The following is a 26,658-nucleotide window of genomic DNA, read 5'->3' on the forward strand; positions in this document are numbered from 1 at the left end:
AAAAACAGGTTCCTTTTGAAATAGTTTCATTCAACAAAAATGTCTCAAAGGTTTTTATGTCGAGCTAACTTCTAGGGAAGTGAGCATTCCATGTGGTACAGTTAGTGGTATAAATCAGTTCTTTAATTGTATAGGAAATTGTGTATAAAACTACTTTTTATTTTTTTAATTGTGTAAATAGAAGTTAAAGCAAGCAAACACATCTTGTACAGAAACAGCATTTTAGACTACTGAAAATTTAATTGAATGTTGTGTGTTTCCTCTGTCAGCCTTGCCATGCCAAAATTTTATGCAGTCCTTTTCAGTACCACTACTTACGTAACTTTTGCTTGACTGTCTATTGACTCCTTTATCCTTTAATGCATGACCCATCTTCTTTGTTATTTGTATCTTTAGAACTCTTTTCGGTTTGTGCCTTTCTGTCTCACAGCTTCTCCTGTTTTACCTTTCACTCCTATCGGTCCCTCCTTCACCTCTTGGGCCTGGTCCTTCCTTTGCTATTACCCCATCTGAAGGGTCTTCTCATGATTGGTCCAGTGCAGACAGTACAGTGGTCCAGCTGTTACCACCACTGCTGAGCGACCAGATACATAGTGTGTGTAGCCCTGGATCTGTTCACCTCTTCTGTCAAGCTATTGGTGAGTGAGCATCTGCTAACAGGAGTACTTAACTTTTACTTCATTTGGGGGCAGGGGTAGAGGCAAAACTGTCCTTTTTAGTACTGTGAAACAACTTTCCTTCTCCTTACAAATGACAAATGTTCTAAATGTCGTGAATTAGCACAAGTTTTGACATTTTGTAAAGTTTTCCGAGTTCAGAGCCAGTCCCTGAGATTCTGGTAATGTAAGCAGAGTTTATCAGGGACCCAGAAAGACTTTCTTGTTTTTATATCTTTCACCCTGGCTAATAGTTTATTATATGTGGTACTACACAGTTTTTAATTAAGTGGATATGTGTGTTGATTACTTTTGATTACAAGCTGAAATAGTTTCTTTTTAAAGAGAATTGCACAATAAAATTCTAAGCAAAAGTCCATTGTATTTTATTAGACTGGCAAGTAATGTGCATGTATTGTGAGCGTTTGTGTTATTTTTAGTACATACCATTCTTGAATGGTAATCTTTATTGCATACTTATTTATTGAGTTGCAACAAATTTGGTATTACATGATGTTTATAAATTATGGGGTGAATTTCCTTGCGTTCTCTCAAATGGCTACCTTGGCTGCACTTAATGGAAGTCTGCTTACATGTATAAATGAGCTTTCAACTGGAGCTACAGCAATGGAGCAGGAGACACCCCAAAGAAATTTATCCTTTGTCTTTAACACTGGCTGAGTCTCTAGCTGACAGAGGAATTAATCTCTGGTAGTGAGGCTGCAGTTTGTCAACAGCACAAAAGTAATTGCTGAGATTCAAAATTTCAGCCTAAGTCTTGACTAAAATTGACACCAGTATAGTTCTAAAGATATATATTTAAATAAACTCCATTACATTTGTTTATTATTGGTTACTTAATTCTGCATGTTCCGGCTGAAGCGGAAAACCCACTTTACATCATTATTTGAGTTTTAAAATCTTACTTTCAAAACTGAGCTAAATGTTTTCGCGTTCCTTTCAGCAGGTGAATAGTATAGTAAATTTTCTGATCGAAAAGGAGGAATAATTGTCAAAAATTAGGGAACTTGATTTTAGTTCCTTGGTGTAAGAACGATTAACGATAGCCAGCTGCCCACATTACCCTTCTTGGCAATGAAGCTGTTGGAGACAAAAGAAATGGCTGACAGCAGATGTTATTGGTTCTGGAAATTGACCAATTTAAGGACAATAAATCAACAACCAGAATACTGGGAATTTTTCTCTTTTGAGAACTACTGTAATTACAAAGATGGGATGTGAATCCGAAACAATTGCGCTACTGAATCCATAAATGGATTCTGTGACACAAAGCAAATTTGTTAATGTTGTGTACTGCAGCACAATCTGAATTAGTTGTATACATGGCTTAAATGCATTAAAAATCCATCACCTGAGTTATGGTTATTGCCCTTTGCAGCTCCACTGTTCTTGTCATTTCTTTCTACCGGTAACGTACAGCATACTGACTGCTGGTAATAGGATTGGTAGCTACATTTTTCAAGCCTAGTCAGACTAATTTGATTAAAAGCAGTGTTTTGTTGCATTCCCCTGCTTCTGCCACTGGCAATCCTTGCATCTGTTCCGATACTGAGTTGATACTACATTAGGCAGTCACGTTTGTTAGTTGGTTTGAGCTGACATGTTCTAAAATGATGCAAGTTTCACCATTCTCAAATGGGTGTACCTTGCAAGTTTCCTGAGATGCAACAACTTTATTACTTGCTATTAGTAGATAATGGGGTGAATTTACTTGGGATTTCTCTCACTGTCATCGTACCTTTGGCTGAACTTAGGCAGAAATTTGTTTATACATAAAAATAGGGTTTCTGCTGATCAAGCAGGAGAAACCCAAGGAAATTCTAGTGTTAGCTGAGCTGTGGTAGTGGATTGATTTTCAACACCACTTCTTTAACATGCTGTAGCTGTGACCTTGCACTCCGGAATGGCTGCATCCATGGCAACCCACTGAGATATTCTGAAACCATTTGGATCAATAATTGTGGTTGTCCTTTTATCATTTAATTAATAAGTAAGAATTACTGCTTTGAACCAAGGTGTTTTCGAATGCAAAATATTATCAAGCATTTTGAACGCTTGTCTGCTGTCTTATTAGATAATCGTATGTGATTGATGATGGTGAGAAGGCGGTTTAGCTGTTCATCTTAGGCCTACAGAAATGCTAATGGCTCACCAACTCCAGCTGAGCTCTGAGAGCCCTCGCGCTCAAGAATGAGAGCAGTACTGTGCATCCATGTGCTCTACCCTGAAGTTCATTTTCTGGGGCGCTTTCTCGGTTTTGATTTCTTCAAGTTGTCAAACTTCACCCTGGGTTCTGCTTCTGCAATCCACTTTGTTCCTGCGAACAAGCTGCTTTCTACAGCAATGCTTCAGAACAAAGTGATTGTTACTTATCCATTCGGGTCCAATCAGTATGTGATAAAATTACAGTATCATTCTGGTCCTCATTTACACTCCATGTTGGAACTAAAATGCTGAGAATATTATTTCCTACCTGAATAATTTTAAAAACTGAGTAACAGGATAATTTGGCAAAAACATGTTTTGTCTCTATGGAATCTGTTTGAAATTGGATATAAATATTTTAACACAAACACTGACGTTTTTACGAAATCCATCCATTGGATCAAGGGAAGAGAATTCATTTTAGCTGCCAGTTGCCTAGCTTCAGAACCCTAGGCACATTGACCTGCATTTGTATTATGGAGCCCTACACTGTCATGTTTTCTTCAACAGCATTCTTATTGATCATGGCTTAAAAAGCCATTTTCTGATAGCACAGTTACGATCCCCGAGATGTAAGAAGTCTTACAACACTAGGTTAAAGTCCAACAGATTTATTTGGAATCATCAGCTTTCGGAGCACTGCTCCTTCATCAGGTGAGTGGATGCACTGGAGCAGCGCTCCGAAAGCTCGTGATTCCAAATAATAAACCTGTTGGACTTTAACCTGGTGTTGTGAGACTTCTTACTGTGCCTACCCCAGTCCAATGTCGGCATCTCCACATCTTTGAGATGTGTTTGAGCATTTCATATCAAAAGTAAGAAACAGTTGTTTGTTCACCTAAAATGAATAAGAAGCATATCTTAAGATCAGCAGTAATTATGTGTCTCTATGGTATGTTTGGGCCATGAAAGAAAAGCACACGTTTCTATAGATTATCTCCCATTGTGCTAGTCTCTTTATCCCATCGTCGGGAATATCCAGAAATTAGTCATGTTGAGCCAGACACTGATCAACATCATCCAGTACAATTGAGTTGGTGAATTGGTTGCTCTGCTGCGTGTTCTGTACGAGTACATAGAAAAGACTATTTTGACCCAATTAATCTGCTTTTTCCACACTGGTCTCAACTTCAGAACCTCCTTCCTCCCCCACTATCTGCAGAAACCGAACTCATTGTCTAATGAGCTCATAAATAATAAACCAAGCCTTTTGGTCACAAGTACAAAAAAAAACTACTGTCAAATGTGTGGTATGTATTCTGGTTAGTTTATGCATTAGTTATGTAATGAATAAAACTCCTTGGTGGAATATGTTTAACTTTAAAGTGTGGTAATTTCCTAAAAATTAGACATTTGGCATGTTGTTGGGTGGTAACTAATTTGCTTTTTGTACAGCTAAGTAACTTTGGGCATTGAAGCAGTAGCATGTTTGTGGGGCCTGTGTGTCAGAGTTTCTGCTTCCTTTAGATGGACCTTCTCCTTTGTGTCTCTGCCTGGAAATGTCACCCCTGTAACTGACGATAGATGTCCACGATTCTTTAGAAAAATCACAGTCACCAGTACTGCTTTGGAAATTGGTTGCATTCATTTAAGGCAAGTTAGTTATTCCCAAATACCACCATTATCTTAAATTCCTTATGTACTGTCCCCCAGCCATTCAAATTTGTTCTCATTCTCCCCTCCTCAAAAAATGCTCGTTCAATCTGTCGTTGCATATTATCCTTCAACTTACCTTTTGCCTCAAGTGACTATGTTGTCATCTTCCAAATCCGTGCCCATCTTTTCCACAATTCCATTTTGGAAACCGGTTCTCCTGCCTGACACAGCACAGAATTGACCTTAACCCAGGTCCCAAATGGTATCCTGGGTGATGACAATCAAAGTGTCTCCTTTTGATCACCCTCGCCTTCTCTCTCAGAGACCAAATCCTCATCCCGAACACATCTCCTGTTGTCCAGCTGAAGAGGCCTGTCCTCGATTGATTCCACGCTGTAGCTGCTGGGGATTTTCAATTAATTATAAGTAAAATCTGGAATTATAAACTAGTATCAGTAATGGTAACCATGAAACAACCAGCATATTTTACAAACTGATTTCCTTTTGAGAAGAAAACTGATGGCACAATGGTTAGCACTGCTGCCTCACAGCGCCAAGGACCCGGGTTTCAACTCCAGCCTCGGGTCACTGTCTGTGGGGAGTTTGCACATTCTCCCCGTGTCTGCATGGGTTTCCTCCAAGTGCTCTGGTTTCCTCCCACACTCCAAAGATGTGCAGGTTAGGTTGATTGCCAATACTAAAATTACCCCTTAATGTCAAGGGGATTAGCAGGGTAAATACATGAGATTATGGGGATAGGGCCTGGGTGGGATAGTTATCAGTGCAGGCTTGATGAGCTGAATGGCGGCCTCCTGCATTGTTGGGATTCTATGATTCTATATGTGACCCCCAGACCCACAGCAATGTGGTTGATTTTTAACTTCTTCATGATGTGGCCTAGCAAGTCCTACTTTGATTCAAGAAAGCAGTTCACCACTCATCAAATGCAATTGGGGATGAACAATAAATGCCCACATTCTGTTATTGGATACAAGAATTCCTAAATGTATTCATTTGTACCTATGTTCTTGACCACATTATTTGCTTCTGGTCATTCATGATTACTTGAACATTATGGTTTATTAGTTTCCTAGACTTGGCATCACTGATGCATAAGATATTTGATGAACTCATGAAAAAATTAGATTGACTAAATTTCCTTTGCAGCAAAAAAGCACCTTAAGTTCATTTTATTTGCACGCCACAGGTTTGAAAATTAAATTTACTCCAAATGGCTCAACAGACATTCAGAATTTTTTTTCTCTCGCCAAAGATGTGGAACTATTTTTTCCAAAGGGAACACGAGTTTGGTTTGGGATGAGCTGATTTTAAAATGTTTTGTTAATGGAAATTTTTCTAATCTCAATCTAGCACAAAATCTGACACATTTTCTGCTGATTCTAATGAGGATCACAATACAGAGATTTGGATTGTATATCCTGGTGATCACATTTCTTTGGAACAAAGCTTCAGACCATAAAAGATTGTATATACCACAAACTGGTCACAGGACTTGCAGATGAAGTGTGGTCCAATGCTCCAGGAATAGCAATCTTCCCAAAGCATTCACAGGGAAACGAAATCAACAAAAATATTTCTCTTAAGAAGAGTTTCCAAGTCATCTAGATCTTTTTAAATGTCCCAATTGTACCTGATCTCTATCCTGGCTTTGGGCTCTTCTCTCGCAACCTTGTTTAAGTAATTACCTGTAGTACTGTTGCTTGTGATTGGAGGATTAGGTATTGATGATGCTGTATTTGAGATGAAATAGCTGAGACATTTATCAGTGACCATGAATCAACAAGCTGAAGATGGTTTAACTAAAATGCAAGTATCCACATGCAGGGAGATCTGCTGAGTGTTGGAAACTGAGCTGTTTCCAAGGAACTGATCTGCACCTACGTATACAAGTAGATAAGCACAGAAAATAACATATTATCCCCAGGTCATATCATAAAATCTCCCACCTTTGGAAAACATGAAGTGTGAAATTGCCATGACCTCAAGGTTATTGGAGTTTTTTAGACTTGGTCAGTTATTCCTGAAATTAAAATAATGTATTATATGTGGCCTTTTTGTTGTAAAATACTGGAGTAAAAACCCTAAGAAGCTGAAAAGAAGGAACATGGATATATTGCTTAAAGAAACGAGACATGCTGTCAGTGCTTTTTGCCTTGTACTAATCAGACCAGTTCATAAGAATACCCATAGTAGAGGAAACAACAATTTATACTACCTGAGGAGAGTGCTGATTTGTTGGCATGTAGACTCTGATTGGAAGAGATGTCGCTATGGCGAATGCATCAGGGAACGGTGAACTGCCAAGCATTTGTTCAAATTCAAACTAGGCAGGTCGACTCTGACCAAAGCATTGCCATGGGAGAATGAACCAAGGAATGGCTGCCCCCCACCAAGCTTTTGTTTGGTTGAGAAAGGCGCAATGTTCCTTCTGTCTGCAAAGGACAGGGCACTTGTGTGAATACATGAAGCTTATGTTACAATCCCAGTTGTAACTGCAGGGACGGGAAGGTCCCAGAATGGAACCTTGGCTCAAAATACCATAACTTTTACTTTATTCATGCAAGGTTTCTTAAAAGAGTTACAGGACTGCCAATCTCTCTCTTTGACAGCCCGTCCCAAATTAACTTAACAGCACAAAAATGAGAAGTTTGGCTATAATACAATGCTCCTTCACTCTCCCACACATTCACAAATGTATGCAGATTTTAAGGATAGCACAGGTTACAAAATATCTCCTGTGCTATAATGTTCTCAGTAAATACACAGTCTCTGTAAAACAACATGCCAACTGTGGTCAGATGGCAAATGCCACCCAATCAAACTTCTGTGGTTTTCTCCTCAAATCTCCCCAGATGATTACACTCAGCTAACTGACCTCAGTGGACCCTGGCTTCCACTTGACTGTTTGCCAAACTCTACTCTCAAAGACACATCTGATCTTCTGCCAAACAATGCTTTCCCTCGGCTCTGTTCAGCAAGGTACAACTTCCAGAATTTGCAACTCTCCTTTCAATATTCTTCTGTCCTGAATTGCTACGTGCATTCAAGCTTGCGCACAATTCCTCGGGTACCTAGCTCTGCCTGGGTATGGAACACTACTACTTCACAGGCTGTATTAAGGTCACCAGCCTTGCATTTGCTTCAGATATATGGCTCCTCACTAGCCAACTTTACCAGGTCTGCACTTTTAAGCTGTCTTTAATTTCAACCTTGTTCAAATTCCAGTTCATTTTGTCCCTTTGACTTCAATCTTCCTTGAACTTGTCTTTTTATTTCCTGATTTCTAGGACTAGTTGTTCTTTAATTTCGTGGACTTGCTTTATTCCCATTACTTCATTGTCCTGTTTCTGTGTCTGGCAGAGCTGAGAGAGTTGTTTCCTTTCTAGCTGTTAAGCTCCAACTGCCTTGGGTCCAGCTCAAACTAAATTCAAAAGGTCTTCTAACTTGGAGGCCCCTGGTTGCTAAGCAATGGCTCAGTCCTTCTCCAAGATTGATTTGTTTTCCACGTCATAAACCTAGCACAATACAGGCGCGCAGTTTGAAATTAAGCCTAAACCCCACAGATGTGGAAATGGGTGTGGGGGAGTATCTGGGAGGGAGTGTGTGGGTATGACGGAGCGTGTGTGTGTGGCTGCATGTGGGAATGAATTTAACATGAATCTAATTAAAATTTTAATCCTTACCAGAAACACTAAGTTCACTCGAGTCTTATTTCTAATATCCAACAATACAAACCAAAAACTACCTCTGCTTCCTGAGCCATGCTGCAAGTCCAACTGATATGCAGAACAATCCTGCAAATCAATTTAAAATTGTGTTGTCCAATTGTGGAATCATAACTAATGTTGGACACTAAATGTTGCAAGCATGGGCTGGTCTGTACTTTGCCTGTTGTGAATGGCCAAAGGGACGTGCTGTTTGATATGATCTGCCAGTTATTTGGATGCCCAGCCGATGTTGCATTAACACGGAAATTCATATACCATATTACTCATACAAAGAACATCTTTCCACTTGCAGCACAAAAATAGGTCATGCATCCTAAAATGCCTACACCAATGTTTATGCTTCTCACAAGCCACTTCGTTCTAAATATCTTTTACAAAGTAGCATTTTTCACAAATATATAAAGAATCGATTCCAAAACACTTCACAGAGAATCACAGAAACCCTACAGTGCAGAAAGAGGCCATTTGGCCCATTGAGACTGCACCGACCACAATCCCACCCAGGCCCTACCCCCATATCACTACATATTTTACGCGCTAATCCCTCTAACCTACACATCTCGGGACACTAAGGGGCAATTTTAGCACGGCCAATCAACCTAACCCGCACATCTTTGGACTGTGGGAGGAAACTGGAGCACCCGGAGGAAACCCACGCAGACATGAGGAGAATGTGCAAACTCCACACAGACAGTGACCCAAGCCGGGAATCGAACCCAGGTCCCTGGAGCTGTGAAGCAGCAGTGCTAACCACTGTGCTACCGTGCCGCCCATAACTTCCATTTCACTTCCATTTCTATTTTATTATTCATTCATGGGATGTGCGCATCATTGGGTGGGCCAGCATTTATTGCCCGTCTCTAATTGAACTGAGTGGCTTGCTCAGCCATTTCGGAGAAGTTTGAGAGTCAACCAAATTGCTGTGGGTCTGGAGTCACATGTAGGCCAGACCAGGTAAGGATGGCAGATTTCCTTCCCTAAAGGACATTGGTGAACCAGATGGATTTTTATGACAATTGACGATGGTTTCATGGTCATCATTAGACTTTTAATTCCTGATTTTTATTTAATTCAAATTTCACCATCTGCCATGGGGGATTCGAATCCAGGTCCCTGGAGCATTAACCTTAGTCTCTGGATTACTAGTCCAGTGACAATATCACTACACTGCCTCCCCAATTAATTACATTTGAAGTGCAATCACTGTTGACATGATGGCAAATGCCACATCCCACTGGCAATGTAAAATGAACACTAATGAGGTTTAAAAAGTCCCAGTTTATTTTGGGTGGTGATTTTTAAGTGAAAAACGTTGAAAACCATTCTTCTGAATAGTGCCTTTGGGGTATTCTACTTGAATGTCTCATCCAAAAGGTGGCACTTTCACTTTATAATAAATTAAAGTTCATCAAAGGCTGTAATTCAATGTTAACATTCATAAAATGCAGGAACATCCCGAGTGTGTGAACGAAAGCCAAGGTTATTCGGTCTTGAATATCTTTTCTAAAACACCTACTGAAGCAACAGGTAAGATTGAGCATGCATGAATTTCAGGAATTTCTTGTAAATCAAATAGGAATGGGTTTGTTCTAATCTGTGTTGGGGAGGATATTAAACTTGATCCTCTGAATGCAGCAACTAATGCAAGTTGTTAGCCAGTATGTTGCCCTGTAACAACAACTTGCATTTATATAGCATCTTTAATGAAAAGTCACAAGACTCTTCACAGGAGCATTATGAAACAAAGCATGAAACAGAGCTGCATAAGATAATGTTGGGTCAGAAGGAAATTGAGGTAGAGGGGCGTAGGATGGGAATTCCAGAGCCTGGGGCCTCGGTAACAGAAGACATGAGTGCCAATAGTGCAGCAATGAATTATGATTGGGAATGCACAAGGAAACAGAATCAGAAGGGTGCAAGTTACAGCTTCACAACCAATTGTTTCGGTATCAGGCAGCCAATCGCATTCATTTTATGGATGCAACTAACATTGTCATGATTTAGCAATGGAAAGGTTTTTATTGATGTCTGAAATTGGCTTAATTCTTTTCACATGGATGCTGAAACAATGTGTAATATTGAACCAGAGAAGAAACCTAAAGCCACATGGTTCGTTCTCTTCATGCACAAGGACTTTCCAAAATGTTTTGCGAATTATATAAATTCCTACATGGTGATTCTGTTTGTTTAGAAAAGATACCCAAGACTGAATCACCGTTGCTATAATTCACATTTTAGACATGTTCCTGTGGTCCCTTGAATGTTGACATCAAATTGCAGCTTTTGATTAACTCCAGGTATTTAATTTAGTACCTGCTAAATATTAAAATTGTATACTTTCTAGCAGGTATGTGGAGAATATTTGTGGGGTAGAGTCGGTGAGACAAGTGTGAAAAGTAATAAATCCAATTTGATCTGTTTCAGTCCCAGTACTATTTTTTTCCCAATGTTCTTTCTCCCCATTTTCCTGAAGGCTGGAGCATGAGTAGCTTAGCAGCTTTGTGCTTCAGGCAGGATGCCTTCTACATTAATGACATATTGGCAATTTAGAACAAGTATTGAGCATGTGTTTAGTGGTCAGGAAATCTCTCAGCAACATGCCTGAATTTGCCAAAATGCACCACAAGTAGGTAATACTTGGAAGATTACCTGTAAACATCCAACAGAAGGTGCTGGCAGGTTATTCAACTGGGCTAAGGTGGGGCAGGGGGCATGACAGCGAGGAAGGTGGAAAAGAAAATAGGAAAAGTAGGATAGTAGCTGGTTTATAATATACAAATTGAATATCAGTCATATATATTGTACTTCCAAGTCTTTCTGATTCTATTCAATTTTATACTCATGGAATGAACCATTTACAGTGCTGGAATCCTGCTTATTGATTTTTGGTCCCTTTTCTAATTTGATTTTTGATTTATTGTTGTCACGTATTAAGATAGTGAAAAGTATTGTTTCTTGTGCGCTATATAGACAAAACATACTGTTCATGGAGAAGGAAACGAGAGTGCGCGGAATGTAGTGTTACAGTCAGAGCTAGAGTGTCAAGAAAGATCAACTTAATGCAAGGCAAGTCCATTCAAAAGTCTGACAGCAGCAGGGAAGAAGCTGTTCTTGAGTTGGTTGGTACGTGACCTCAGACTTTTGTATCATTATCCTGGTGGAAGAGAAAATGCCCGGGGTGCGTGGGGTCCTTAATTATGTTGGCTGCTTTGCCGAGGCAGCGGGAAGTGTAGACAGAGTCAATGGATGGGAAGCTGGTTTGCGTGATGGATTGGGCTACATTCATGACCTTTTGTAGTTCCTTGCGGTCTTGGGCAGAGCAGGAGCCATACCAAACTGTGATACAACCAGAAATAATGCTTTCTATGGTGCATCTGTAAAAGTTGGCGAGAGTCGTAGCTGACGTGCCAAATTTCCTTAGAGACGCTTGGAGACGAGAGGACAACGGTAGTACCACACAACTGTTGTGATTGCAATCAACTAATCAGCACAGTTTAGGAGATTGAACCGGGGGTCTTGGCTGGTCTGTTCAAATCTGTACTCTACCAAGCATGGCTTTTACTCACCAAAGCCTCACACCTACATTTATTTATAGTTTTATAACCTAAATGGATTTAAATTGGAAGTCATATGACTTCTCAGCATTGGACTCAAGTTTTAAAAAAAGACACATTTAGAAATGTCTGCTAAATATAGGTCTGCATGATGCAACATCTCTTCAATGACTAACTTTCTAAATGAACAAGAAAAATCTTGTTTCTTTCAATTCATGTCTCTTGCAGGTCGAAGCAATAGCTACATTTTGACTTCTAATCCCATAATCCTCCTCCATAGCCATTTTTGGTCTCAATATATTCCTGACCTCAAATTGAACTTCTCACCTCTGCTCCATTGCTCATATTCTTTCCTAAAAACTTGGGTTTCTTTTTGTTTCCTCGCCAGTTCTTGACTCTTTTTAGAGCCCAAAACGGGAATCTCTTCTCCATTTCCGGTGAAGTGCTTCTGGCTGCTGTCTTGCTCTCCTAGTCCAATAAAGGTGAAACTTGATAAGTAAATGGCGTTACCCCTAGCTTCCAACCCCTCGAGTGATAGGTGGCTCTGTGACTTTAAGACAGCACAGCAGAAGAGGGTCAGCTGGCTTGAGGGACCAATCACACCAGAGAGTGAGGTCTCCTCTCCTGCAGAATCATTGAGCAGCCATGCAGTAAGCATGTATGAACTGGGGCTCTGCCTTGAGGCAGCCCTGGGCTGCAATCCCCTGTACCTGATTTCTCTTTGTCAATGGATACCTTTTGTTCCTAACGAAGCCTGCAGTGTCTTGACGTTGCCCGAGGGGTGCCATGCTATTACACTTCCTCAAAACCCTTCTTGTCTTTCAGTTGGCTAGATGGCTAGAGTGTGATGCAGAATGATACCAACGGTGCTGGTTCAATCCCAATTCTGGCTGTGGTGGTTCATGGAAGCCTCTCTCTTTGCCTTGCCACACCTTTGTGGAGTGCTATATATAACCAATCATCCTCCCCTAATGGAGAGATATATACACCTTTGGTCTGCTGTGAGCAAAGGCTAATTATCTTTATTTTATCAGTATTATTGATGTCAGTGCTCCTTTATCCATTCCTCACGATTTCCTTTCAAGTCCAAAATCTCTTAAGATGGCTTCACTCACCCACACTATCCCCAACTTATAAAAACTGTAACAGTGATCATCTCGTTAGTCTTTCCCTAGACCTCAAAAAATCCTTACCTCAACCTTCCCTTCTCCCCACAATCCAGAATCACTTCTTGTGGAGATTCAGCCCCTTAAGCTAATTTTGTCAATCGGTTAGATCACCTGTACTCTAATTTACCTCCAGTTGCTCACTTTTGTTCCATATCTTGTGATATGCATATTTTAATACGATCTGAGTTGAAAATTTTAATTGACTCAGCAATCATAGTTTGAGTGAGTTGCAGATTGAGGGTAAGGATAGTGGAGTTAAATGAAGGATAAGGATATTGTACGGGGTCCTGTGAATGTGTGGAGTCAGCTGGAAAGTGAAGTTTGATATCACTAAATAATTAATGAATATATTAAAAATTCATTAACAACACAATCTGGTTGCTAGGCAGACAATTACTCCTGACACAAGACGGGCGGCACGGTAGCACAGTGGTTAGCACTGCTGCTTCACAGCTCCAGGGTCCCGGGTTCGATTCCCGGCTCGTTCTGTGTGGAGTTTGCACATTCTCCTCGTGTCTGCGTGGGTTTCCTCCGGGTGCTCCGGTTTCCTCCCACAGTCCAAAGATGTGCGGGTTAGGTTGATTGGCCAGGTTAAAAATTGCCCCTTAGAGTCCTCAGATGCGTAGGTTAGAGGGATTAGCGGGTAAATTATGTGGGGGTAGGGCCTGGGTGGGATTGTGGTCGGTGCAGACTCGATGGGCCGAATGGCCTCCTTCTGCACTGTAGGGATTCTATAGTTCTATCTATAGATATTTAAAAAAAAGACAGGCAAATGAAAAAAAGAGAGGAAACTGAGTATGCTAAAATGAAAGTGGATAAATACATCTGCCACAGCAATATTTAAAGTCTGAGATGCTATAAAGGGAAGTAAGTTGGATCTTTGAAAGCACAAAATCAAATAGGCTTGATATACCTTCATCATGTGGCTGAATCTTGTAAAAACAAAAGCTGCGTTGACATTTTTGAATTCTGATGAAGTCTTCTTTCCATGTTCAGATGTACCTGCTGAATTGTACCCGGCAAGGCCTGTCTTTGCTTCAACTTGCATGGTTAAGGCATTATTTTGTTAGAAACTTTAGAAAGTTAGAAGTTCAAGAGTTCATTGCAATTGCTGTCTTAGAGCTTACCCAAGTTGTAAGTGCAAGACTGCTCATCAGATCCTGCTTTTCCTTGCCTGAATGGCGCACATCTCAGATTGCAAAGGGAAGTTGAGATGAGATGGTGGGAGGGACTGCCATAATCTTCCTTGGATACAGAGGATTGCAAAGTACTGAGTGTGGTACCCTTGTTCAAGAAATGGTGCAAGGACATTCCTAGTAACTTCAATGGTTAAGGGTTTTGTAACTGTAATCGGGGAAAAAATTATCAAGCACTTCTATTAGAGCTAATTAGAGTTAAAACATTTGTAAAAGACACATTGTGCTTAGCTGATCTAAATGAATCTTTTGATGCAGTAACTTAGATCAAAATGACATGGAAGTAAATCAAAAACTGTATGCATCAAAACTTTATTCTTTTTGGTGTCATTAAAATGGACCAAACAAAAACACAAGTCACCTGACTACAGGATTTTCCCCTTGTTCTGGAAACTACCACCAGGAGTTACAAGAACAAACAAATCCCTTCACGAACTTGCAGATCGAAGCTCATGATGGCTGCAGCGCTGTTACTTTTCTCACACCTGGGTCTGTCCAGATCCATTGCAAAATGGGACCAGTGTAGGGACTGGATGCTATTTGCATACTGATAAGCTTATCCCTCTAGTGGCGTCAGAAGGTCAGTCTCTAGACAATGCATGTCTGGTGTTGGAAAGACAATGTGGATGGCAACTCTCTCAAAATCTAATGACTCTGATATCGGTCCTGAAATAAAAGCTCTTTTGAAATCATTATGTAGAAAATGTCACATGACTCGAGTGAAATCCTCCTTGTTCTTTTGAGAATGAAGAAACCCTTAGTGAAACAACAAGAAACAGAGTTCCAGGCTGAATAAACAGTTTGGTCCTCGTATCTGCTGGGACATTTCCTACTATCACCTGGAGGACTGACCCAGTCTCTCTGTATCAACTTCATATTGCAGTATCGGCACCAACTATAATGAGAACTCTACACCCCTGGTCTCCAGACACCTGAACCGGAGCTCCTACGTGTGACTCCTGATAATTCTGTGAACTAATATTAATTTGTGGCTCTTGTACTGTTACTACTCCGAGCTGTAAAGCTATTTTCTGCCCTCCCTCTTACAGTGAGTGTGTGCATTGGAGTGGGAAATTGCTAACACCCTCCCCATCCCAGGCGTGAAAAATCTAATCTTCTGAGTTAGTTATAACTCGAGCTTGCTGTGTGCTATTATTAAATTAGATTTAACAAACTGGGGGTTTGGGAAGATGCACCACAGCCTACTTTAAAAATCATTCAAAACACCTTCTGCTTACGGACAGCTGGTGAGAGGAAAGAAGTTCACAGTGCCTTTCTCTCCTGTTGGTAACAGAGATTGAGAGCTCAGGTTGAGGATAGACCAAACCAAATATGAACAATCTGACCAGAGTCCAAATCTGAAGAATTTACTTGAAGCCAAGAGGGAAAATTCAGTGGCTAAAATAAGTTTTTAAAACACAAGAAAATTACTGCAGCAAATTCCCTTTGCCTAACAGAGAGAAAATGGCAACTTTTGATGTACACATGGGTAAAGCAAATATTCACAACCCTCTAAGAAAATTCTTCTCATCGCCAGCTTGACAGAGACTAAAAGTGAACACTAAAAGTACAGATAGAGGTGGGAGGATAGTGATGAACAAATGACTGACTGTCCAACAGGGAGACCAGGAACAATGGTACTAGTGTGGCAGCCTAGATACCAACCAGCCATTGCAGGTGCACCAATAGAGACATTAGGACCTTGGGCAGACTGTGTATTGCTCCATATACTTCAGAGGGATTAGAGTGGATGGCCAGCAACATTAAGAAATTGGAAAGAGGGGAACAGCCTTAAGGACAATTCCTGGAAACTGATCGACTCTCAGGATTACGTGGATTCAATGAGAATGAAGAGAACAAATTGTCCTTATTTACTTTTTAGCTCCGGAGGTTTACCAGGTTCTGCCTAAAGAAGAAAAAAATGAGAGAGGGTACATGGGATTGTATAAAAACTTTGGATTGAGGAGTCTATGGGTTTGGGAAGGGGAAAGCCCTCTGGAACAAACTCAGCAGCTACCGGATGCGCGTCCGAATGTATTTGCTGTGGTCTGTTTATGCTGGAACGAATATAGTAGTTGGTGCAGATCAAGACAACTTCCAGGGACAGGCCCTCAATCACTGGCTCTGGGCCTTTGTTAGCCATGCTGTATCATATATAAGAGGGTTTGAAGATTTTGACCCAGAACGTCAGATTACAACCAAGAAATTAGTGGTATGAAAAATGACCCTGAGAACGAAAATGGCAAGAGGTTATAGGGAGAAGGGGAAGGTGGAGGTGATAAGAGTGGAAGCAGGAAGTACTCGGCAAGGTAAATGACCAGTCTGAAGTATTTTAATCAGTTTGATTTGGACAAGTGTGTGAGTGGGTAAATGCATGGCAGATGCAGTATATATGTGGATAAATGTGAGGGTTATCCACTTTGGTAACAAAAATAGGAAGGCAGATTATTATCTTAATGGCTATAAATTAAGAGACGGGAATGTGCAACGAGACCTGGGCATCCTCATACGCCGGTTGCCAAAAGTAAGCATGAAGATGCAGCAGGCAATAAAGAAGGCATATGATATGTTGGCCTTCAAAGGGAGAAGATTTGAGTACAGGAGCAGGGATGTCTTGCTGCGGTTATACAGGGCCTTGCTAAAACCACACCTGAAATATTGTGTACAGTTTTGGTCTCATCTGAGAAAGGATGCTCTTGCTATGGAGGGAGCGCAGCGAGGTTTACCAGACTGATTCCTGGATGGCAGGACTGATGTATGAGGAGAGATTGAGTCAATTAGGATGATGTTCACTGGAGTTCAGAAGAATGAGGGGGGATCTCATTAAAAACCAATAAAATTCCAACAGGACTAGACAAGGTAGATGCAAGAAGGCTGTTCCCAATGGCGTGGGTGTCCAGACCAGGGGTCATAGTCTAAGGAAATGGGGTAAATCTTTTAGGACTGAGGTGAGAAATTTCTTCACCTAGAGAGTGGTAGCTTGTGAAATTCATTGTATGATTTCAAGAAGAAGTTGGATATAACTCTTGGGGCAAAGGGGATCAAAGGATGTGGGGTGGGGGAAGGGAGAAGGGGGATTCAGGCTGTTAAGTTGGATGATCAGCCATGATCATAACAAATGGCGGAGCAGGCTCGAAGGGCCGAATGGCTTAATCCTGCTCCTATTTCCTATGTTTCTATGTTAATTTTGGTCTTCCAGGCCACTTTCAAAAACAGCCACTTAGAAGGGGAAGTGCAAAGTTCCCTCAGGGAAAGGGAAAATCGGGGATAGAGGTTTAGAATCAGGATTTGGAAGAACAGATAGCAGCAATTGTGACTGCAATAAAGACAAAGGGACTGATTGTGACTGTGAGTAGGGAGGTCTTACTTAGCTACCCATCCACACTGTGTCCCATTCACCAATGACAGGGCTGCTCCCAGCCTGAATACTTGTGTTCACTCCAGTATGATTCTTACGGGTGACTTTGCATGTTTGTCAAGGTACTGGGGCATGGTGGAAATTATTTGGTGGACACAGGAGCATCTCAGTTATTTATTATGAGGCTCCATTTAAACAGTCCTTGGCCAAGTGGGGCACCTTATTCCCAAGAGGGTTTTGCCAGGGATAGTTCAATGGGAAACTCTCTGTTCCCCTGGAGATTGATGTGGGACCACTACAAACTCAGTGGCCGTGTATATTAATCAAATGGTCAGATACCGGTCAAAATATTAGGATCTGATTGGATGAAGACACATGATGCTGCAGTTAATTTTTGCAATTGCTGCTTTTGGAGGGGAATAGAAGACGGAAAGAAACTTTCCTTATTCCCCCAATAAAACATAAACAGTTGAAACAGATAGCAAGGTTATGGTCGTACAATTTAACTGACCTTGTGGTGACAGCAGCACAGAATGGAGAAACTTCTGTCCCGCACAAAAATAATTGTGAATGAGTTAGAAGAATGGAAGTTGGAATTGACCGAAGCCCATGTCACAATATCAAAGACAGTACTATTTCCCATGGGAGGTGAGGCAGATGGTTGATTCCTTTATACTTTAGTTGATACTATGGTTGATTCCTTTTAATAAAGCAAAGGATATTAAGACCAATAGCCATGCATATCAATTCTCCTATTTGGCCAGTTCATAAACCAGATGGGTCACGGATGTTGACAGTGGATTATTGGGTCTTTCAAGGAAGAACATTGCCTGCATACCCAAGGTAGCTGCAATGGCAGACTTGATCGCAACCATATCCTCAACCACCACACTGTTCTCTGTGCTAGATATTTCAAATGGATTTTGGTCAATTTCCAGATGTCGAGACGATCAATACAAATTTGCATTTACATTTAATGGTCAACAGGATACAGGAACATGCCTTTCACAGGGTTTCACCATAGTCCCTCCTTATTCCAGCAAACACATTGAACATTTTCAGCCAAACTATGTTGAGTGAACAGCAACATGCTGCCCCCTTGACAGAGATTTTTAATTGTTAAAGAGAGCAGGACTGAAGGTGAACACACAAAGTACTGATAGAGGTGGGAGAAGTCCCGTTTCTGTGGTAGTGAAGGCAAAAATTACCTCCAGTTGGTACAGATTAGAGGGAGCCATTATTTTACATTTGGTTGTGTTTTAGCTGAACCTTGATGCTGACACACCCGTCACACTACATAACAATGTATCATAGAATCCCTACAGTGCAGAAGGAGGCCACTCGACCCATCAAGTCTGCACCGACTCTCTGACAGAGCATCCCACCCAGGCCCTATTCTCGTAACCCTGCATTTTACCCTGCTAATCCTCCTAACCTACACATCTTTGGACAATAAGGGACAATTTAGCATAGCCAGTACACTGACCCTGCACATCTTTGGACCAAGAAAATATATTAAAAAAACATCAGGGGGGAATTTTCCCATCCTGCATGCCACGAGAATTGTAGGATTGAGGGGGGCCGTTATGCAAAGATCCATTGACCTTGGGTGGGATTTTCTGGTTTTGGGGTGAGTGCAGCCGGAAAATCCCACCCATCAATTTGAAATGAGAATGGATATTCTTTTCCAAACGGTGACCTATTGCTGCAAGCGCTTAAAGAGTTTGGATCAAATTCGTAACAGGATTTCAACGAATAAAAATCAAAAAGTAATTTGCTTCATTTTCAAACTTTGTAATAATCCTTAGCTATAGTTACAACAAGCTTACAAAGATTTAACAGGAATAAGCTTTCATAAAACAAGCAGATGATAAGTAAAACTAAGCTGATTTTGTAAGGGGTTATTTAAGGTGTTCTTGCTATGCAGCCTTTTGAACTCGATCAGAAATTGGAAGCTTTAAGACAAATAATTGTTTAGCATTTCTCTTACTTTGGAATTTGTGTTTCAGTTTTTGTTAAGCAAGCATAGATATGGTGAGCTCAATGGACTCTTTCTATGCTTTGTGTTGTTCTGAAGAGGGCACAGAAAAACACCATCTCAAATATTCTTTTGATAGTTGTGAACTTTGAAAAAATTATCGGATAAAAGCAAATTACTGCGGATGCTGTAATCCGAAACCAAAAGAGAAAATGCTGGAAAATCTCAGCAGGTCTGGCAGCATCTATAAGGGGAGAAAAGAGCTGCCATTTCGCGTCCGGATGACCCTTTGTCAAAGCTTTGACTGCCTTTGACAAAGGGTCATCTGGACTCGACGTCAGCTCTTTTCTCCCCTTACAGATGCTGCCAGACCTGCTGAGATTTTCCAGCATTTTCTCTTTTGGTTGAAGAAATTATCAAAGGACAAGATCTAAAATTCAAAGTCAAAGAAATGCAGCAGAGTGACGAGATATTTTAATCAATATGTACATGGAAGAATAACTAACTCTTTATTTATATCCTAAGCTGCTTAGTCAGTGTGCAGAATGGATATTGGTTGTGGCTATATCAAGTCTATAATCAGTGGCATACCCCAACTGGAACGCCGGAGGCTTGAAATTAGTCCTTAGGCCTCTTGTACTTTATACAGGAGCTGTCAGTGCCAGTCATGCCTCTACAGGCAACTTGTGCATTTTAATTCTTGGTTAATGGACTGTTTACTGCACTAGCTGGCAAAGGCCCTACGGTAATTCCCAGACGGTGAGTTATTGGTAGCAATGGGTGGGGCTTAGGGTTGTCAACTTTGATTGATGAAACTGCTGGGAATATGTTCACCTGACTTCCCACCTTCAGTTTCCCGGCCTTATACACCTGGCATTGGCCACCCAGCGTGTTCACGGTGCACTGCCTTCCTTGCCAAGCCAATTGCAAAGTGAAGAGACTCTTCAATATCCAATTGGATGCTTCTTGACTCTCAGTAAAATAGCTTGATTTTCAGATTACTTTTCGCCTATCTCCAACATTCAAGAACATGGGGAAAAAAACACTTAATGCCCAAAGATTTTTCTCCAGGGTTGCTCGCAACTGCTTCCATTCCAGGATAGTCCAGGCCAATGCTGGAAAGTTGGTAACCTGTGGGTGTGGTGATGATGGAGGAGTTGGTGGAGGTTGCTGATAGTGGATCTGTGGAGTTGGGGGGAGGGGGCACTTCTGTTCCTTGTGGCTCCACCAAAAAGCTCAATTCAAACCAGTTTCTGCAAGGAGCTAAAACAGATGATTGGCCTCTCATTTAGACATGTAAAAACCATCATGCCTGTTTTAACAGACCACCTGGAATAACTGCAAAGTTGCCTTTATCAATATAACATTGCCTGTAATGCAGGCACAAACTGGATGGGGAATGTACATCAATCCTTTTTGCTAAGCCTTGTATATCATGGTTGATATATACGCCTATGTTTAATTGCTCTTGGCCATAAACTTCACTCCAATCTTATATACCAGGATTATAAGGCATGTTATAATCTGAGCTATAGTGAACATTAAAACTGAAAATATTGAAGGGAACTGCTCCTGTGACTTTATTACAGCACATTCGAGTCATCTAATATGCCTGCTGTAACTATAAAAGTTAATAAAAGTACAGCAATGGGAAGATGAAGATCTGTTGGTACTGAGAAAGAACTGGCAAAGCTACCAGTTTAGTGGTTATTCAAATTATTTTTAAGTAACGGCCAACATTCTAATATCGTTCAATAAAGTTTGATTCAACATACTTGGGCAAGAACTCCCTGGCAAGAAAATGTAGTACGCAATGTCTGCAGCAATTCCATACCTTCACTGGCCTGTGTGTCATCACTTGAGGAGGAATCCACTGAGTGCCATTGTATCTCCAGATATTTCATCCAAGCAGCTAAATCATAGGTTTGTGCTCACTCGAGCTCACTTGCCCCAGTTGACTTTCACTGACAGTCAGCACGGCACATCACTTGGCAATCCACTTCACTAACACCATCCAGATCGATCTGCAGTTGTCTCTTCTGACAGCCAGTCACAAATCTACACTCATGGCATCTCTCCTGATTGGATGATATAATTTTGAGAACCGTAAAAGGGAGCAACTTGGGAGGAGAAACCAGGAAACAAATGTGATAATTTATAAAATCATTACTTTCCACAGGACCCAAAGATTTGCACTTTATTTGGAAGAAAAATGGTCAAAGAGTGACTGATTCCATTAAGCAGCAAAGTCAGCCATTAAAAGATGGGAGAAGTATCCATGTTATCAGCTGGCTGAAGGACACAGTAACAGCTGACACACAATATCATTGTCATGTTATATCCAAAAAAGGAAAAGCAAACTCAAATGTACTCATTGTAGTTGAAGGTAAGCAAAGAAACAACTTGCACAGAAAATGTCCCAAGGCCATTTACCCTCTTCCCCCAAATGATAACCAGTCTGAATTCTGTGACCTGCACAAACCCCTGGGCCTCTCTTATCTGTCTGTCAGTCTCAGCACAAGCTAGTTCTGTTTCCATGGTGATGGCATAACTCGAGATCTTGATAATGACTCTTCATTGTAATTAGAATCTAGCGGAATAAATAAACAATAGAAATCCAACATGAAAGAAGCGATTTGGAGAGGTAACTGAAGCTTAATTGAAAAGATTGGTGCTGCCAAGGTTAATGGTACCAAGGCAGGAAGTTTTAATGTTGGAGTTCCAGGGAACAGAGCCACAGGGCTGATGGTTCTACCACCAATGGTGGAGTGAAGGGGATGCACAAAAGAACAGATTGAAGAGGATTTAAGGGTGTGGAAGGAGATTTCCAGTTGACCATAGAGGATGTTGGAAACCTCTAGCCAAAGTGGGTCAGCAAAGATGTGAGGGCGATTGTGTTTTGGGTCAGTTGGAACTTTCAGAGGGTAGACACTGGGCAGCTAGGAAGGAGCGCCTTTTGCAACAATACAAAATATCTATACATATATAAATAATTTAAAATGCAATGGTTTAATGCAAGCATTTTTCTGCATTATATTGCTGAAATTAAACATTTGTAAATCTTTTAATAATGTTTTCAATAATACACATTGCAAAATAAGATAAATGGATTCCTATGGGCGCAATTGCAGGCCACACAAAGAAATGCAATAAATCTGCAAAGTTAATGTCTGTTTAAAAAAAACCCTCAATCTTCCATTGTGTAATGTGGAGTAGTCTCGGGAGTCTGACAGAATCCTATCTCGTTGTCATGGAACTACAGGAGCTGAGAATGTTATTAATTTATTAATCACCCTTAACCCCCCTATCATAAAGTATAATGCTAAAAGGTGTTACCATACAGCATTATCTGTATGTATGTATGTGTGGTAGGTGACTTATGGTGTACTTTATGTTGTCACAGCCCAGGACAACAGGTTGGGAATTTCCTGGTTTGTATGGCTCAGCATCTAAGGTCAGGTGTATTATGAGAAAGGCTGGGTTCATAATACAGCCGAGAACCAAAACGAATACAGAAAATTAGAGGAAAACTGAAAAAGGGAATAAGAGGGCAAAGACAATGGCTGGAATTTTACCGTCTCATCCGCCACAGATATTGGAGTGGGCAAGGGGCGGACAATGGAAAGGTCCTTCGACCTCTGTTTTGGGATGAGCGAGACTGTAAAATCCCACCCAACATATGAGATTAGCAGTTAACATAAAAGGCAACTCAAAAGTAAAAAGGTGATCAAGGAAAGATGGAACCAATTATGGATCAAGAAGATCTTGTGGAGGATATGAATAAGGTACTAAATGAAAACTTTGGTAGCATCTTCATCTTTCATGAAGACAGATGCAATGTAGAAGGGCAATTATTTAGGATAAAAATAAAGATTAATTGAAATAATATGAATACTTAGTATAATTAATTAAATATTTAAGTAAAGGGTGGTAAAACCCAAAGTAGAAAGGTCATCCAGTCTGAATGGGCTCCCTATTAAGTTGCTGTGGGAGGTAAAGGTGAAAATAGCAGAGGTTCTCGGCCATAAACCTCCAAAATGTTTATGTAGTGAGTTGTTAAGATCTGGAATGCATTGCTTGAAAAGGTGGTGGAAGCAGATTCAACAGCAGCCTCCCAAATAGAACTAGGGACATAGATTTTATAGGGCTTATGGGGAAAGAACAGGGGAATGTGACTAATTGGATAGCTCTTCCAAAGAGCCAGCACAGGCATGATGGGCCAAATGGCTTCCTCTCATTATGGATCCTTTAATGAGTGGGAACATTTTCTCCCCAACTGCCCTGTCCAGACCCCTCATGATTTTCAATACTTCTATCAAATCTCTCTTCAGCCTTCTATTCTCCAAGGAAAGCCATCCCAACTTCTCTGAAACTATTATTGTGAATCCGCACTCTTTACGATGTCTCTACATCTTTCCTAAAGTGTGATGCCCAGAACTGGATGCAGGTTCGATTCCCAGCTTGGATCACTGTCTGTGTGGAGTTTGCACATTCTCCCCGTGTCTGCGTGGGTTTCCTCTGGGTGCTGCAGTTTCCTCCCACAATCTGAAAAATGTGCTGGTTAGGTGGATTCGCCATGCTAAATTCTCCTTCAGTGTACCCAAACAGGTGCCAGAGTGCAGTGACTAGGAGATTTTCGCAGTAACTTCATTGTAGTGTTAATATAAGCCTACTTGTGACTAATAAATAAACTTTAAAATAAACTTTTACTTGAGCTGAGATTGAATTAATGTCTTATACAAGTTCAACATAGCATCCTGTTCTTAAACTCTATGCCCTTATTAATAAAGCCTAGGATAAAGCATTCACTCAACCTGTCCTGCCATCTTTAATAACTTATGTACATATACACCCAGGTCCCTCTGTTCCTGCAATCACTTTAGAATTGTACCCTTTATTTTATATAGATTCTCCATGTTCTTCCTTCCAAAATTAATCACTTCACATTTCTCCACGTTGCCTGATGTCCTTTTGAAGTTTACGCTATCCTCCTCACAGTTCACAATGCTTCCAAGTTATGTATCATATGCAAATTTTGAACTTGTGTCTTGCACACCAATACTTAGGTTATTAATATATATCAGGAAGAGAAAGAGTCCCAACACTGAACCCTGGGGAACTCCAGTACAAACTTTCCTCCAGCTCAAAATCATCCACTAACCATTACTTTCTGCCTCCTATCACTAAACTAATTTTGCATCCATGTTACTACTTGCCCTTTTAATAAACAAGCTACAACTTCACTCACAAGCCTGTTGTGCAGCACTGTAACAAACATCCTTTGGAAATCCATGTACACCATATCAACAGCATTGCTCTCATCAACCCTCTCTGTCACCTCTTCTACAAGTTTATCTGGCATATATATGTACACATTAACTTAACCCATGAGAGGTCATCAACCTGAAATTTTAACTCTATTGGATCATATACTTCAGTGAAATCAAAAACTTGGTCAAGAATAATATCCAAAGCTCATGGGGTGCACCACTACCAAGACATACATTTTCAAAGTGGGAATCATGAGGGATCCTAGGTGACTAGACAACAGTCACAGGTTTCTGTATTTTATACTATTTTGACAGTGATTTTTAATTAATAGGGTGTTTTTGTTGCATACTAAAAATGCTCTTCACAATGACAGCATTATTTCCTTTTGCATACTTGACACTGATTAGAGATACAGTTAGGATCCCCAGGAGAGTCAATATGTTCAGCAAATCCCCATCCACTTTAATTTAGTATCAGACCAACAGATATTTGGTGGAGGTGGCTTGAATGATTAGTTTCTTATTGGAACATTGAACTTGAACAGATGCAAGCTGACTCATTTCAACTCCCTCATCTAGCTTTGCATAGTACATACGCAAATATGATTCATTTGTATATTAATTATAAATATCCAAATATAGTAAGATTAGATTTTTTTGATAGGGCTGTTGCATTTACTTTGCGTACGTTTGATTTAGATACCCTTACCCAAAAAAAGTGGTCGAAGGAACTGGCAAAATGGAGGAAGGCAATAGATGACCATGAACAAATGATGCAGACTTGGATGAAGTCATGGGTAAGAAAAAAAGCACAAACAAGTGTCAACTGTTCTCAAGAGCTCCCAGTTATCTATATCGGGGAGCAATTTCCCAGGCCCGGTCAGCACTGGCGCAAACCCCATTATGGCCGATAACTCTTGCGAGAGGACCTTAATGGGATTTGCACAGGGCGATCTCAGAATGAGATCTTTCCCTGACCCCCATGGCACGTAATCAAGTTCACGCCCAGCAAGGGCATGAACCTGATTACCATCAATGTTAATAGATTTTAATATTCATAAATGGATAAATGGCTTTACGCCGTTGCTCCCAGGGTCGTCGGATGTTCCCCTCCACCGACATGAAGTCATGCTGGCAGGATTCTCTACTGCTCTCCCGAGATGACCATGCCAAGGGTGCGGAGGCCAGTGTAGCCACCGGGTGGTCAGGGAAATGGCAGGGCAATGCCCTGGCACTACCCTCTGGTACCCTGGCAATGCCAACCCGGTACTGATGAGGGTGGGGGCAGGGGGGACGATGGGAGGGCAAGAAAGATTACTGGCGATATCTGTGTGTGGGGGCGGGAGTGGGGGGAGAGGGGCGGGGGGAGGGTGGTTGCATCTGTCTCTTCACTTTGCGATGAAGGGGCACCCTTTCAAAACAACACCCTAATCTCTGTAGAGCTAGCCCTGCTGGCGTGTTTAGACCCAAACGCTCAAGAATCACGGTGCTAAACAAGCCCCCCGGTTTTCATTTTTGACAGGGTCTGAAAATCTGGAGAGAAAACCTGGCAGTTTCTGTAGGGAGAAACGCACTGGTTTTCAGTCAGAATCTGACACTTTGTCATATTTCTGGGAAAATTCCTCCCAAGATTTCAGCGTTAGAGCCACAATGACATGCAAATTCCATTCTTTTCAAAGGTGTGTGTTAACTTTTGAAGTTTCAGGCTCCATAATTCGAAAACTTCAAAATTAAGTATAAACCTGAATTTGTTTAATATGATTCCATCCAGCCCTGGCATTGTGTTCCAATAGAATGCTCATCTTGAGTCAGTCTCTAGGCAATATATCAGAGTTTCATGGCTTGATATTAATTTGCCCTTTTCTCATTTTCAACGCTTTGCTATTTTATGAGAAAATGTAACTGG

General features: G+C 40.9%; 1 protein-coding gene across 4 annotated transcripts in view; it reads left to right on the plus strand.

Moving 5' to 3' along the window:
- LOC144494879 (semaphorin-4D-like) overlaps window positions 1-26,658 on the plus strand; it is a 191,104-nt gene that overhangs the window by 160,742 nt on the left and 3,704 nt on the right. For 2 of the 4 annotated variants that reach the window (XM_078214378.1, XM_078214379.1), the window contains 3 exons: window positions 516-638; window positions 21,662-21,868; window positions 25,452-25,549. In XM_078214378.1, coding sequence (XP_078070504.1) covers window positions 516-638; window positions 21,662-21,868; window positions 25,452-25,549 — 428 coding nt within the window. Of the gene's footprint in view, window positions 1-515; window positions 639-21,661; window positions 22,111-25,451; window positions 25,550-26,658 lie in introns of those variants that run through there. The other 2 variants (XM_078214380.1, XM_078214377.1) reach the window with 2 other exon arrangements.

Source organism: Mustelus asterias, chromosome 6, assembly GCF_964213995.1.
Source record: "Mustelus asterias chromosome 6, sMusAst1.hap1.1, whole genome shotgun sequence".
Classification (NCBI taxonomy): domain Eukaryota; kingdom Metazoa; phylum Chordata; class Chondrichthyes; order Carcharhiniformes; family Triakidae; genus Mustelus; species Mustelus asterias.